Genomic DNA, 17,813 nt, shown 5'->3' with positions numbered 1-17,813 from the left:
ACTGATTTTATCTTAACTTTTATCTTGTTTATTTAGTACTATCTTTCAATTTTCTAGCTGATTTCATGTTTTTTTTATATTATTTTTATTAGTATTCTCCTTTTTGAGATCTATTTATTTTTTTCCACCTTTCCATTTTCTTATTATTTGTTCTCTCTCTCTCTCTCTCTCCCTCTTTTCCCTCTTTTCCCTCTTTTCCCTCTTTTCCCTCTTTTACCTCTTTTCCCTCTTCTGCCCTTCCTCCCCTCCTCCCTTCCTCTTTTCCCCACCAATTTTTTTCTACCACCTCCCATTTCCTCTCTCTCACAATCATTGTCTCTTTATCTGTCAACACCTTAATGCCATGTGCCCCATCTTCACTTTTCATTTTTAAATTTCTGTTTATCTGCATCTACTCCCATGTTTCACTACATTTTTCATACAATTACCTTTTTTTTACATTTTCACTACCGTTTTCTTTACCAAAATTATTTTCAATGTGATTTTCTTCATGAACATAGTTTATTATGATTTAAGCAGTTAAGATCTAATTTAGTAATTCCTTTGAACTTACTTAACCCATTGGTCGCAGTTTCGAAGTTAGTGTAATAAGGCTTATTGCGGTATTACCATATATGGCCCGGATGTCCGCACAGTATTTACATTACGCTCAGGCGGTGTGGGAGACCGCGCTCGAGGCAGCTTGACATCGGTTTTCCCTTTCGTTGGAAAACTGGAGAAGCTTGAAAATAACTATATTTTCCAATATCATAGACTTGTATACGAAGTCTTTAGAAGACGTAAGCAGTTTGATAATGTAATCGAAAACGCTCGGGCGGTGTGTGTGGCTGCGCTCGAGGCAGTTTGACATTGGTTTCCCGTTTTGTTGGAAAACTGGAGAGGCTTGAAAATAACTTTTTTTATTCTTTTGGTATTCTTTTTCCTTTGAATCTACGTAACATTGTTCGATAGCAAATGAATGCTGGATTTGGATCTTTTTTCTTTTTTTTTTTCAGAAACGATAAAAATGGCTGGACAATCGGTAATTGTTTCATTTTACCAATGTCATAGCATGCTTTTGCAAGTTTATTTTTCTTGGAATTACATGTGGGGAATAAAAAAAGGGAGTAAATCATATACATGTAATTGCATGTAAAAAAACAACTATTTACATATGTACATTCAACAAGTTAGTAGTTTGCCTTGTTGTGATAATTTTCAAAGTAATTGAAAACACAAAGAGGAACTTTACAAACAAAGCACTCGGCCTTTGTCATCTTTCTTATTCCATGTGTGTAATACACGTGGCACCTTTTATACTCTTTACCCTCAATTTCCCTGATTACATGAGGGTTTTTGCCTTGTAATCTGAGGGTTGAATTAGTCACTGCCGGTCTTCCTCTGCCACTGTACTTCGGTGCGTTGGGCAGGTATTCCCGAAGCAGGCCTCTTACTACTTCCTCTCGGAACGACAGCTGGTGTAACGCTTCGCCACCTACTTCTCTGTACAAGGCAAAAGCATTGATCATGGCTAAATCAAATAGGTACATGAAAACCTTTTTATACCATTTCAGACTCCTTGCTGCTGCTGGATAGGAAGCAGCAAGTTGGTCTCCTACATCCACCCCCTTCATGCCCTCATTATAGTCAATGATGGCCTTTGGTTTCACCACTTTATTTCCGTGCCGGTTGAGCCTCTCAGTCTCCACCATTTCCGAAGTGTGCATCGATGACAGCACGTGTAGGGGTTTCTTATCTACCCATTTCAGGCACATCATGCCTGTCGGTGTACTGCGTACATCAACTTCATTTAGCTTTAGTTTGGGGAAGTCCTTAGGGATCCATTTTCTATTTGCCCGCACTGTCCCACAGGCATTGCTCTTCCTACCCTGGAGCCAATGGAAGAGCGTAGGCGACGTATACCAATTGTCAACAAAAAGCGTATAGCCTTTATTTAGTACGTCGGCGACAGCCTTGTGAGAAGCCGGCAATTCCCCTCTGTCCTGTCCCGTGTAGAATTTGAAGGAACATGTGTATCCACATGTTGGGCCTGAGGACACACATAACTTATAGATCTTTAGACCAAATCTAGCCCTTTTAGTTGGATTGTAGGTAACAAATTTGAGATGGCCCCTGAACTTCCACAGACTTTCATCTACAGTTATCCACTGCGGTGGGGTATATACTGACTGGCAGTTTTTCTGTAGAAGTTGTATAATGGGGCCAAGTTTCCACAACCTGTTGCTTCCATCTTGAAAATCATTGGAAGAGAAGTGAAGGGCACTGGATATATGGTCAAATCTATCACGAGGCATATGTTTGGGAAAAAAGGGTGCCTCGTGAAGGTCGTCTTTAGACCAATATTGCGCCTGGTGCGGCTTCTGTGATATGCCCATCTTGATCTTTAGAGCAATCCAGACTTGGAATTCTATAACACTCAGGGGCATCAATTTTCGCTCATGTCCCTTCACTAAGCCTGGATGTGACTCGGCGTAGCTGTAATGGACGATAAAACATTCAATGGAGTTATAGCATGATTATTTGCATCTTTTTTTTTTTCGAAATGAAGGGGATGGGAACTTACTTATTCGTTTCTTCCACGATGATGTTGAGGATCTCGTCTGTGAAAAAAACCTTCAAGAACTCATGTGGTGACGTAGAGGCATCGAGGTTTACCCTCAAGGCGGGTGTCGCCGTGAAGCCAAACTTCCTGGGCACATTTTCTTTCACCAACGGAACCCTTTACTGCCTGGTGATTTTCAAGAAAGAATGCAGTTAGTATAGCCCGATAATGGCTCATTGGACACAATGTCACGACTGTGCAGCTACACGTACCTGGCGAATTACGTTCATGAACGCGGGCAGCATACTCGGATAATGGCTCATCCGAGTCTATACTGCTGTTGTGAATTTGAACATAATCAATTTCGTCATCGGACGAATTGGAGTCAGTCTCAAGGTCCTCCATTTGCGCTTGCCGTGAGAGAGGGACATAGTTTTCATTCAGTCCTCATCCTCCTCATCGGAGAAATAAAAAAATGAGTATGTAGAAGTACCTGGAATGGAGTCGAGATCTGGGATTTGTTTTCAGAATTCTTGTCAATGAGAACTCAGTACGATATATGGCGTGACAAAGAAAGATTGCCTTGACCTACCTGGAGTGGGTTCCATGTTTGTTGTGTGGCCTACCAAATTCAGACTGGGGTTTTCATTCATAATTCTAGCCAATGAGCACTCAGTACAATATGTGGCATGACATTCCAACCAATCAGGTAATATGGGGGTGACTTTGAAACAGGGAATGGGGTAAATGGATATGACGTCAAAACAGCGCGGCGAATTTGAAGAAAGAGGGAGGGGAGAAGGTGGAAGAGAGGGAGGGGGGAGGGTGGAAGGGGAGAGGACAAGAGAGAGGGAGGGGAGAGGGTGGGAAAGAGGGAGGGGGGAGGGTGGGAGGGGAAAGGACAAGAGAGAGGGAGGGGAGAGGGTGGGAGAAAGGGAAAAAAAGAGAAAATGGACACACACTCACATATCTGCATACATGAACACACACACACACACACACACACACACACACACACACACACACACACACACACACACACACACAGGATGTACTCACAGAAACACATACAGACACACACACCTACATACATACACGAAGAGAGAGAGAGAGAGAGAGAGAGAGAGAGAGAGAGAGAGAGAGAGAGAGGATGTGCGCACTCACGCACGCACGCAGTCACACACACACACACACACACACACACACACACACACACACACACACACACACACACACACACACACACACACACACACCCCTACATACATACACGGAAAGAGAGAGAGAGAGAGAGAGAGAGAGAGAGAGAGAGAGAGAGAGAGAAAAAGAGGATGTGCGCACACACGCATGCACGCAGTCACACACACACACACACACTCACATACACACACGTATACACTAAAACTCATATATATATAAAAAAAAGAGCAATAAGGTCCTATGTCACTTCGTACTTGCGGGGACAATCGGAAGGTCGCGTAAGGTAAACCGGAAACGAAGTAGTAAATGACGCGTCCTGAAAAAATATGTGATAGGAGGGCGTCCCCTCGTTATCCCTAACCACCGCAGTATATCGTGCCATCCGCGCTGGGGCCAGCGCACATCTTGTTCTGATATCATGCCATCCGCGTTTACACCGATGCTAGCCTTGACATCATATCATGCCATCCGCGACCAATGGGTTAATATGAAGTATCTCACTTCATTTCAAGGTTGAACAGAACATCCCAGAGCCACTGTCAGACCAGAAGGGAAATGAAGCAGGAACTGTCAACAGAGATATTGGAAATGCGGGTCCACCTGTCCAGGGTGCCAGTGCACATGCCTCACCGGCTATGGAAGAACCTAATCTTCAGATGGAAGCCATTAATCAAACCCAGTATATGCATCCCGCCAATGGAGAAATGCAGCCTGCAATGTATACACAGGTGAGTATTTATAGCTTGTATACAAAAAAGAATGTGCTTTATATACTTTCATTTTCTATTTTTCCTTTTTTTCTGTGTATGAGTATAGTTTGTTTTGAGACAGAGATTAGATACTGTATTTATATTTTACATATTTCCTGTTTCCTTTTTTTCTTTTTGCTGAAGTTTTATTCATTATATGTGCCTGATTTTTAATAAATTTTAAGCAAAAAAAGAAAAGAAAAAAAAGTTCAAATATCCTAATGCTCATGTCTTTGAAAGATCTTCCTACTTTTGAGTTGTAATTGTTACTGTCCGAATGGCTGAGATGTAAGCCTTTAGCAAAGGAGTAATCTTTGAATGTGCATGGATGACAGCCACATCAAAGTTCTGGCCTTGCAAGTGCTAATCTGTAATTGATTTTAGTCTATTTGGTCACTTCTTTACACACACACACACACACACACACACACACACACACACACACACACACACACACACACAAAAAAAAAAAAAAAGTGCCATACTCCAGTTCATATAGCACAACACTACTTCCTACCGGTTCAATTATAATAAAGAGATATTTCAAGAGATTCATATCCTAATTTAGTTTGTCATACAGAGATTAACCAGGCAGTTGACTGAGCCCTGATGTATGTACAACTTTAACCCGTTACCGCCAGCCGCCGGCCACAGGTGGCGATTGGTAAAGTGCATAGCGCCGGGTGCCGGCATGCGGCGTCAATCGCATAATTGATTTAGGCCTATGCGTTTGAGAGCCCTGGCACTGCAGCCATGTGAAGACAAAACAGCGCCGGGGGAATGGGTTAACCCCTTCACTACGGGCAGTAGAAAACGCTCCTCGCTCCGTATCCGAGCTGCCGGCGCACGCCAAATTTTAAACGTCGCTACTGACTATGACAAGTTTTAAGCCAAAAGCTCTATAAGTTTATAGCCAAAACCTCAACATAATCATCATGTATTATATATCAAAATATGCATAGTTAACCTCTTCCCCCATGTGCATGTGACAAGTTATTTACATGGGTTGGGAGGAAGATGGAAAGAGTGACCTTGGTGGGAGGCCTCACTCGGATGACCAAAGAAAACGATTGAAATAGTATGGTAAACTAATCATAATAAGTTTTATATTTTTACATAATGTTCCATAAATAAATAATAAAATGATTGCTAGTAGGGCCCATCAATGCCTCCCCTGGTATAAGCGAATCCCACTCTTATGTAATAAATTATTAATAATGAAAGTCAAGTAATATATCGTATCATATCCGACCTCTATTCTGAAAGATCTCGTACAGTATCCGGAAGAAAGAAAGCTCAATTCCACCAGAACTCAGCCATGACGCAGTATGGGCATCCTCGGATTTGACGCGAGCGCTGCGAGGACGCAGTATACGCGTCCTCGTGTTGAAGGGGTTAAGGACCCCGAGTCAGGGTTTTTCCTGAGGTGCATAATGAAAGTCATGGTAAAATTTTTATTTTGATTTTCAAAGCTTACAGTTGAGATTACTAATTTTGATACCAGAAATTAATCAGCAAAATGAGTGGAAGTAAATGTTTGTTTGTTTGTTTTTGTCAGCTGAAAATTCAGTAGCTTTAAACAAAAACTAAATTGAATTTTAAAAATCTGAAAATGGCTTCAATGTTAGACTACCTTATGATTCTTATATACCAAGTATCTATGTGTATAATATTTGTAAGAGTAATTTTGATTCCACCACAATATTGGTGAGGAGATTTGGACTTTACAACCAGCTTGTATTATAGAGAATTATCTATAGATCCTAAATATGCAAGTGAAGGTTGCTCCTTTTCTTTTTTTCTATCTATCTTTCCTCTATTTCTTTTGGTATATTACCTAAATTTAGAAATACATATTGTGTTGATGTGATGTTTGACTCATGCTTATGTGCGAAATGTTAGTTGCACCCTTATTTTTTTTTATTATCCATACACAATGCTTTAAATGATATTTAAAATACAAATTGAAATACAGGAAACGAGAGGTTGAGGATCTAGGAGAGAGAGTAAAAGAGGAATGGAAGGAGAGAAAGAGAGAGAGAAGTATAATTATAAATAATACTTGTGTGTGTGTGTGTGTGTGTTTATGTGTATATATGTTGTAGGCATGCACTTGTGCATAAATGAAAACTCAGTTAAATATGGACAATTGTTTCAGTGTTCTCAACAGTATTGCCAACATTATTACAAAGTGTGAAATAGCTTAATTTGTCAAAACATAAGGATTAGTTTATTGCAGTCAACCCTTAACCTGTTAAGGACAGGTGACAAGATATCAGGTCTAGAGGTTTTTGGGTCAGATGCCAAGGACGAGTTATTTTGTCAAGGCCAGAGCGACAGGTGAGCGGGCGTACAGCACTCGCTCACAGCTAGTGCGGCCGAGAATGCCAGTGCATTAGGCTTATACGTTTGAATATTCTGCCATTTCGACCATTTAAAGCCAAAATAGCCCCATCGGGAACGGGTTAGTAGACTACAAAATTCCTTGCTTGTCTCTCCCCCCCGAACCCCCTATAGAGGCCTGTCAGACAGTCTTTGCTATATCCATTGAGGCCTGGAATAGTTATATTTGTATGTTGATATTGCATTGATTAATGCCTCTTTATGTTTTTTTGTTTTTGTTTAGTTATCTCTTGAAGGAAACAAACATATATACTCCCCTTTTGTCTTTCCTTTTTTCACATATTTGTCATTCATATATTTATGTTTTACAGAATTATTATTTAATTGTAACAACAATAATAATAATTGAAGCTCAAGGAAATATGAAGAAAATTTGATCTAGAATTGATTACATCAATCAAATTAACTGCACTTGCTAGACATTTTTAAGTAATATATATGAAGATGTCATTGGTCTTAACCCATTCGCACTGGTTGATGTGCTGACACGTTTTGTGGTTTTTGCGTCAGACGCCCGGGACGAGCTATGAGGGGAAGCCACGCACTCGGGTAGAGCAAGCGGGCAACCCAGGCTCACGGCTTGTGCGTCCAAGAATCTCGAGGCGTTGAGCTTATGCGTTCTAAAACCCCTGTATTGCTACCGTGCAAAGCCGGAACGGCCCTGGCGTGAATGGGTTAAAGGATCAAGAATAACCAGAAAAATGGGATTAGGATAATGACTAAAAGAATTAAGCCACTTCCCCCTTCCAGTCAGTGAATTATGATTATGCCTAGGGAAAAATTGCTAAATTGTTTGGACTTTCCTTTTTTGAAGATCGTACTATTTGTGTCTTCAATGAGTATGATGATGAATTTACTGTTTAAAACACATCAGTTATTTCATATTATCTGTGTGTATTCTTTAACCCTTTCCCGACAGGATCAATCCAGCTTAAAAAGACCAAAATTCCGGGACTCTTGAACGCATAAGCCTAATGCGTCGGGATTCTCGGCTGCGCTGGCTCCTCCCACACGCCGGGCTGGACAAAATAACGCGTCCCCGGCGTGTGGCCCAAAAACCACTAGACGTGATATCTAGTCACCCATCGTTAACGGGTTAAGGTAATAACAAGGAAAAAAAAATCATTGATAATTCAGTCAGTTCATTTGTGAGAGCTTAACACGTCAACAATGGATGACTTTATATCACCTCACGTGGGTGCAGCACTTGCTGCCAGGGATTTGATATCACATCATAACTTTTTATATGGCCAGCACCCTCTGTGATCGTGCATATAGCAGGTGGCAGCGGCTTCAGCGGGTGAATAGCCTGTGGCATTAGGCCTAGACAAAGAGGTCAGACAAGCTTTCAGGATCTGTCTGTCTTTGTTGGAGATATTTTGTTGTACATTGATAGGCAAAATAAGATTTCTGTGTACAAAACTCGGCTCATATTTTAGCATTCAATTAAGCAGGTGAATTCCTATTGTATGTTCAATTTTTTAGGTTAAGTTTATACAAAAGTACTAGGGGTGCTGGTAGTATGAAGTAGATGTATGTTATAATGAGGCATGACACCCCCACACACGCACACACACACACACACACACACACACACACACACATGCATAATTCTATTCAAAAAACTCAACACACTTTGCATAAGCATGTGGAATGCAGTTATTAGATTGATTCATTTAGTCATGAGCTTTCACCACCCATCTATCACTCCCTGGCTGGTCCACTATATTATCAGCTGGCTGGCTCACCCTCACCACACAACGGTGCCATGTATACGGTCAGCTATCCACCACCTTACCCCAGTCCAGGTCTTTTCCAGGTGAGTATGCATGCATACATTTTTTTAATGATGATTCATACACATTAGCCTATTATTAGTATTAATCCTTTTTTTACCTTTCCTTCCTACAAAATGGGAAAAAATGTCCTCTCACCATAACAGCTTTATTGCTAATCCTCCAGTGATGTGAAGGGTAATATATTTTATCACCACATCCAAGATGTGGATAATTTTTCATATTACAGTTATAAACAAAATATTATGTAGTAACAAAATAATTTTTATATATTATGCGAAGGTACCTAGATAGCTATTGAGTAACTGTCTCTACTCTCTTTCTCTTTCATTCTCATAAGCAGTATTCTGACAGCCTGAGAGTGTATGTAGTTGCCATCAATCTGTAGAAGATATAGATAGTTTCTCATAAAAAAGTAAAAAATGATTGGTATAAAACAAAAACAAAACAGAAGTGGTTGGATCATACAAACAAGGGGACCAATATTGGAAACTAAAGAATGAAGTCAAACTATGAGAGTCCTTATGAACTCACCAACACTGGGAACAGGCATTGTCCACTATGGCTTTATATTTATATTCTACACAGACAATTCAATAAGTGCTTTGTCTCTAAAGGGTCAATTACTAAGCATACTTTCTTTTTCTTATTCATTTCTACTGTTACTTATGTTATTGTTATTAACCCATTCACACTGGGGCTTATATTTGCATAATGCCGGCTCAATAACAAGTGCACAAAGTGACTAAGTGTGAAATCTCTGCTGGCTCGATACTGCACTGTGGCTCTTTGATTGCTTTTCACCCAACCACTTTAACATAATCAGAGTTTTTTTGGGGTTTGTTTACATTATTTTCAAGGAGATCATGTTATAGGACATCACCCAGCAGGAAGAAAATATTACCATGACATGGTAGGAAGCCACCAGGTACAAATGAGTAAACAGTAATAGTAGTAGTAGTAGCAGTACCATTTTCATTGTCATTGTTACTATTACTATTATTATAATGTTTACAAAAATATCAGTAATAAAAATAAAAACTAGATAAGCCTAGTAGGACTCTTTGTTGAGTAAGCACTTGTTATGCCATCTTCATCTTTTCTTCTTCTGGCTTTAATCCCACTCAGTTGGGGTTGCCAGTGCAGATTTTCCTCCCCCATAGTGCTCTGTTTCTTGCATCTACCTCCTTCAACTCCTGTGCATTCAGATCCTCCTTCACACAGTCCTTCCATCTGATCTTGTCATGCCATCTACTTGTAAAATATAAATAAATAAATAAATAAGTAAATGAATAAGCAACCATAGTGACCAGTGTATGTTTACATGCCCTCCCAACATTAAAAGATTAAGGAAACACAGACTAATTGTCAACTTGATCTTCAAAACCAATATTAAGATTACACTTCTTGTGGCAAGCACATCTCGGTTGCCTTCATTTGATTACAGACTAAAGATCCTAATTATCTACAAAAAATTGCAGGATCTGGGAAAAGAACCTTTTAGGTCAGGTACCTCCATTCCCCAGATAATTCACCTAGCCCTAACCAAAAAATGTTAATAATCCGTGACTTGAGTCTGATTCAGAGTTTGATAAAGTTAGTGGAACCCAAAGTCCTGATAACTTTCTTCACAGCCAATTAGGCTCTTTAGTCTATGATTGTCTTAGGAATTTGTTATACATTATTAGGCAGTTATGGCATAATAAAAACACTTTTGAAGTCAGTCTAAATGCTCCAAGCCCAGGGGAGTGTAATTTCAATGTAACTAACATGAGGCTAAGTGTCAGGAGAGGCTCTGGAACCATGGCTTGAGTCTTTGTAGTGGAACTCAGGCTTAATTCTTCCGAGACTGGCCACATCTTAAGCTGTTTAGCCTGTACTGGGCATCCTAAAATGTGTTTTTTGTTATTTTCTAGACTTATTGTATGATATATTAGCAAAGTGATATTAACCCTTTGATGACGGTGCGTCACACCCATGTGACACAACTAAATGCTCGATGACAGGGCAACGCACCAGTGTGATGTTCCCGATGCAATATTGCATAGGCCAGGCGTAGGGGGTTTCCACTTATCGCAGGGCCCGTCGGGATAGGGTTAAGTGGCATTTGGTATCGTGTTAGTTACAACTGAAGAAATAACTTGTATTATGAGCAAAAAAAAATGTGTAAAAGTAATCCAACCCAGCAAAAAATGTCCATAGCACAATGTTCAGGCTTTTGGAACTTGAGCTTTTTCGAGCATTCCTTGGACTTGGTGAGTTTAAAGGTAAGATAGGCCTACTTATTGACTCTGGTAACTAAGTACTTATGGAGCAATCTAGGAAAAATGAATAAATAAAACAAAACAAAATCATAGTGGACAGTGCATGTCCTGGCATCAGTAGAAGGGAAAACCTGGTCATTTTTTTTATCTTTCAGGGGGAGATGGCGATCAAACAAAGTTGCTAACTACACTTTTTTTTATTTTTTGTACAATTTATTTGCTTTAACCCCTTCAAACTAATGGACAGTAAGAAAACCGCATTCCCCTCAACCGTGCCAGTATCTCGAAGACTGCCGGCGCACGCCAAATTTTAAAATGTCAACTACTTATATTTATGTACAAGTTATAAGGTCAAAACCTACTACAAGTTTTAAAACGCCAAAACCAATCAACAATAATTCATCATTTGTTTTATAATAATCAAAAATATGCAGCCATAGTTAACACTCTTAACCTCTTCCCCCATATGCATGTGACAAGTTAATTACATGGGTTAGGAAGAAGATTTGGGAAAGAATTGATCCGTTGGAGTGAGAATATTTACAGGCCTCACTCATTGAAGACAAAAGAATATACGGTTGGATGTAGTATGGTATAACTAATCATCAATAAGTTGTTTATATTTTTACATAACTTGTTCCCATAAATGAAATAATAACATTGATTTCTAGCTTAGAACAAGGGACCAATCAATGCCTTAACCAACCTGGTATAAGGCGAAATCCCACTCAATATGTAATAATACAATGAGAAAGTCACAGTAAATAACATCGTAATCATATCTGACACTCTATTATCTTGAAAGATCAACGCAAGTATTACCAGGATTGAAAGAAAACATCAAATTTCCACCAGAACCTTCAGGTCCGTGAACGCAGTATGACGCGTCCTCATGGTTTACACTGCGAGACGCAGTATTACGACGTCCTCAGTTGTTGAAAGTGAGATACACACTTCATATTTGTATAGATTCTGTTTGAAGTAAGAGCCTTTCCTTCTTATGCTCTATAAAGTGAACTTGTAATATTATGTATTTGATTAATTATTTTTGGCTTTGTTGAATCAGGTCTACACCCCAGTGCCAGATAGTAGTGGTACTCCAGAATTTACACCACCACCACCTGTTACATCCATGCCCAGCAGACCAGATACATGGGATGGACAGGGACAGGGTAAGACGATTAATGTTGTGTTGTTTGCTTCTATGAAAGGGAGTAACCATTATACAGTAATTTCTTGAGAATACTATTATATTCCTTGGCTTGAGTTAAAGAGTGTCTTGTCTAATTTAAAATATTTTTAAAATAATCGATATATTTTTCTAAGTGGCGAGATAGCCAGAGAGCATTAGAAAAGTAAACGCAAGGGATTGAGCACCAGTCATGGTAAATATCTATTCCATTTGTTGCCCTTTCATCAGAATTATAAATTATATTTCACTGATAAGGTAGATATAAACTTGATGAAAAAAAGCCAGGAAGTACTTATTTACAAGTAAGTTTATTTAAGATGATCATGCAAGATCCTGCCACTTTTGAAAATGTGTTCTTTAACCATTTGACTTCAGATGGTATCTAATCCTACCAGGATATGCATTCTTGTCTTCAACTTCATGTTTTCTCCAAAGTTTTTATGAGAATAAACCCTTTGTAGTAATGGGTCTGAGATAAGTCTATCTTCATTCACCCCAAACTATTCACACGACTATTCATTAGCCACAATATCAATGTATACACCATTTAGCAGTACACAATATGGAGGAATATGCCATTTATTAAATGGACCTACAGATGGACTGGAACAATGTTATCATTAGGCTGAGTATTATATATGTATCTTTTTTTGGCTCATGGTCATCATGCTCATTTCAGTATGATAGATCCAGATCAACTGATAGTTTGGCCACTACAGCAATTTATACACACCCTATTAGACAGAAAAGGTCATATTCATTACCTCTTTTTTTTTTAAATATAAATTATTTTTTTCTTCTATTTGTCTCCTAAAGGTGTATCACATGCCAGTAATGTTTGGAGGGTATGATTACTCTTATAATCCATGGGCATACCCAGTCCCAGTAATGCCATCACCCCCCATGGAAATGGTACCACCACCACCAATGGGAGCTCCACCTCACCAGAATTATCCACCACCATATGTAAGTTTTATTTGTCTTTAATATTTTTATTTTATCCATTTTACTTATTCAGGCCTTTAAGCTTTGATTAATATGTTACTGTAATAGGAAAGGACTTCATTTCAAGCATGAATACTTCTCCATGCTACTGATTATTTGACTAGTATGGCAGTTTAGCAAAAAATATATGGATGCATTTTAGAAATTGATTATGAGTTGTGTACATATCAGAAGTAAAGGTTTATTGTACCATTTCAGTTGAATTAACAATTATAACCATACCTGCCTGAAAAACAGTGAGTGAAAGTGAGAGCGTAGGATAGAGTGGGTGGGGTATTTCATAACTCACCATATAAAAAATGAGAAGCAGTTCTTCCCTGTGCCTACTAGAAATGGCATAAGTAAAAATTTTTTCTATTTAATAACAGTAATAATAGCAATTACCATTTGTAGACGGTTGTCGATGACAATACATGACGCAGAGCTTGGCCTGCTTTTACAGTGTCGTCATTATTAAACTTGACTATTTGTGGGGATTTGGTATCTCACTGAGTGTAGTTTCTATAATGTGCTTATGCGTATTAAGTTGAGTAAATAATTATAATATTTGCAGCAATAAATAATATAATTGGCAAATGTAAATATAAATGCAAAGTTTATTTTGTTTAAATATAATTCCTAATCATTGAATGGCATCATACACATTTCTCAATAGTTGAAGCATTGAGAACAGAGCCTTGATGGACTCCATCCAGTCTCTTAGTCAAGTGTCTTTCTTACAAGAGGTGATGAAACACAGCAAAGTTACGATCATAAGAGGCATATAAAGACTCGTTTTGATGGATGTCGGTAGAGGCATAGAAGAGGAAGTGTGACATCTCAAACATAAACCAACAATTAGTTTTGTGGGTCACGGGTCTATTGGGTTAGTAATGTCCGGGTTTGAGTCGAATCAGACTCACACACGTTCGAGTCATCAGTCAGGGTGGTACAAAAGTATTATTTATCAACAATATATATTTATATATAATATATATTATATTGATTTTATAGATATATTATATATAATGAAAGAGAGAGAGAAGAGAGAAAGAGACAAGAGAGAGAGAAGAGTAGAGAGAATGAGAGAGAGAGACAGATACTATTACATTATATAAATTATATATATTTATATTAGGAAGAGTGAGAGAGAGAGAGTAGAGTGTGAAGAGATAGAGAAGAAAAGAGAAAGTAGAGAGTAGATGAGAGAGAGATTCGTGATTATTAACATTTATATATTATATATAATATATAAAAAATTTTATAGTTTTGATTTATTATATATATATTATAATATAAATAGTTATTATAAATAGAATATTTATAGAATTTATAGAATTTTATAATATATATTAATATATATTTATATATTTATATATTATATTATATTATACTATAATAGTAGTATATATATATATATAATATTATAGATTTATAAATTAATATTATATATATAAAATTTATATAATTAGGTATAGTATTATAATATATAAATATTTATATATAAGTTATATTTTTTTATATTATTAGATATATATAAATATAATATATATTATATATATTTATATATATAATATAATATTAAATATTATATATATTTAATTTTAATACATATATAAAATATATAATTATTATATATAATATAATATATATATGAAATATATATATATATTATAATAATATATATATTTTATATTCATAATATAAAATATAAATATAATAATATGTTATATATTATATTTATATAATATATTATTATATATTTTATATATATATATAATATATAAATTATTTAAATTATATATATATTACATATATAAACAATTATAATATATATAAAATATATTATAATAAATATATATATTTTTATATATATATATAATATTATCTCTATAATTTATATATATATATTAATATTTTATATCTTAATATTAATATATATATATTATATATTAATTATATAATATATAATATTCATATATATATATATATTATATATATTATAAATTATATTAATACATATATATATAATAATTAATAATACTATACTATATAATAATTATATATACTATATTATATATATAATATATATAATATATATTATATTAATTAATATATATTATAATTAATATATAATATAATAATTATTAATTAATTATAATACTAATTTATAATATATATAATAAATATATATATATAATATATTTATATATATATATTAATATATTATATATCTAATATATAATAATATTATAATATATATAAATTATTAATATATAATATAATTATATATATATAAATATTAATATATATATATAATAATATATAATATATTATTATATCATATATAATAATATATTAATATTTATATAGATAAATTAAAAATAATAATATATACTTATTAATAAGATATTTATATATATAATTATATAATAATAAATATAATATTATATATAGATTATTTTTTTTTATTATATTATATATATTATATATATATAAATAACATTATATAAATTATATATAATCAGTATATATATATATTCATATAGATATTAAATATATATATATATATATATATATATATATTTCATAATTAATAAAAGATAATATTATATATACATATATATATATTATCATATATTTAATAATATATAATTAAATATTACATATATAATGAATATATATATAATAATATATATATTATATAATATAATAATAATTATATAATAAAATCTTAAAGATATATATATAACATATATATAGAATCATAATAAAATAGAGATTTAATTATATTAAATATATATAAAATATAAATATATATTAATATATAGATAATATTAATAATAATATAGTCTAATATATATATAATAATATATTATATAATATATATAATATATACTATATATATATATATATATATAATATAATTATATATATAATATTATATTTATATAATTCAATATATATAGATATATAACTATATAATATAAATATTTATATAAAAATTAAATATTATATATATATATATACTTTATTATCTTAATATTATATATATATATATTATATTATTATATATTATTAATACAAATCTCAATATATTTATATATATATAAAAAATATATATATAATATATTCAATAATTATATATAATATAATATTTTAAACACAAATATAATAATAATATAAAAAATAATAAATAAAAGTATATATTTATATTCTATAATAAATATATTAATATATATATATATTATAATAATATTATACATTTTATATATAATACATCCATAATATATATAATATAATTATATTTTAGATATATTAATATATATATAATAATTTATTATAAATATTATATTATAATGCGAAGTGGTAAAGGAGGAAGAGAAACAGTTGTTCTATCTAGTCTATAAGGAGGGTTATAAGTGTAAAGTAATGTATGTGTATGGGATTGGAGTGGTCAGTGCAAAAGTGGACAGAACTTTCGCGATGGAGGAAGTGACACCATTTCCCAAAGCTCGTCTGGTCGACAAGGACGATATCAATCGTCATTCTACGGTAATTAATCCGGTTAATTACCGTAAAAGTCGATTTGATAATTTCCTAGGTCGACCAGAGCGGGCCTTTGGGGTAGGAAGGTGTACTCCTCCATCTCGAAATTTTTGTCCCCTTTTGCACTTGACGATCCAATTCCAACGGAGTAGCAATATCTTTACACTTTAACCTACTTATAGAGGGCTATGATAGTAAACAACTGTGTCTCTTTCAGCTCTTTCCACTTCCCATTATCGACGATATCAAGGCACAAAAAACAGAGACCAAAGCAAAAAGGCATAGTACCTGTGAGTGAGGAGATGTTTACACAACTGGACTCAAGTGCACCGAGCGCAACTGAACAGAGTTGCAAGTAAGGCTGTATTTGTCTCGGTAAATGTTGTCAAACGCTTCGCATTGAAAATTCGAAAGGTTTGGGCGGAAAGTTTGTATTTTTGCATGTTTTTGGTGTAGCATAGCTGAAACTTGGGCGCCTATATTTTGCGCCAAACTTTGCCGGACTTTATATTAATATATATATATATATATATATATAATCTATATTATATATAATATATATTTATATAATATATATTATATATTTATACATTATTATATATATAAATTTTTATATATCTAATTATATAAATATAATATATATATTTATATATATCAATATAATTTATAATATAAATATATATTATATTATTAATATATTATATATATATATATATCTTTTATATATATATATTCTATTATTATAATTATTATATATTTATATATCTATATATATTATATAATTATTATATATTATTATATATATATTAATTTATATTTAGATATATATTTATTTCTATCTATATATTAATATTATATATATTATTATAATATATATATATATATAGTCTATATATATATTTTATATATAATATTCTCTATATTATTTATATATATATATATATATCTTTTTATATATATATATATATTATATATATATATATATATATATATATATTATATTATAATATATATATTATTATATATATATAATATATATATATATATATAGATTTTATATATATATTTTATAGATATATATATATATTATATATTATATATATTATATAATATTTTATCTTATATATATATTAT

The 17,813-nt window shown here is 33.5% G+C and overlaps 1 protein-coding gene across 1 annotated transcript in view; it reads left to right on the top strand.

The window, feature by feature from the left end:
• LOC122265515 (uncharacterized) overlaps positions 1 to 17,813 on the top strand; it is a 192,947-nt gene that overhangs the window by 36,232 nt on the left and 138,902 nt on the right. Inside the window, 5 exon segments of the mRNA XM_086552031.1 lie at positions 4,255 to 4,470; positions 8,630 to 8,713; positions 12,021 to 12,126; positions 12,281 to 12,339; positions 12,963 to 13,112. Of these exon segments, the coding sequence (XP_086408157.1) occupies positions 4,255 to 4,470; positions 8,630 to 8,713; positions 12,021 to 12,126; positions 12,281 to 12,339; positions 12,963 to 13,112 (615 nt within the window).

Source organism: Penaeus japonicus, unplaced genomic scaffold (assembly GCF_977035675.1).
Source record: "Penaeus japonicus unplaced genomic scaffold, GWHDUDI00000001_assembly GWHDUDI00000026, whole genome shotgun sequence".
Lineage (NCBI taxonomy): Eukaryota > Metazoa > Arthropoda > Malacostraca > Decapoda > Penaeidae > Penaeus > Penaeus japonicus.
Note: the sequence above shows the minus strand (reverse complement) of the source record. Positions and strands in the feature narration are given on the sequence as shown.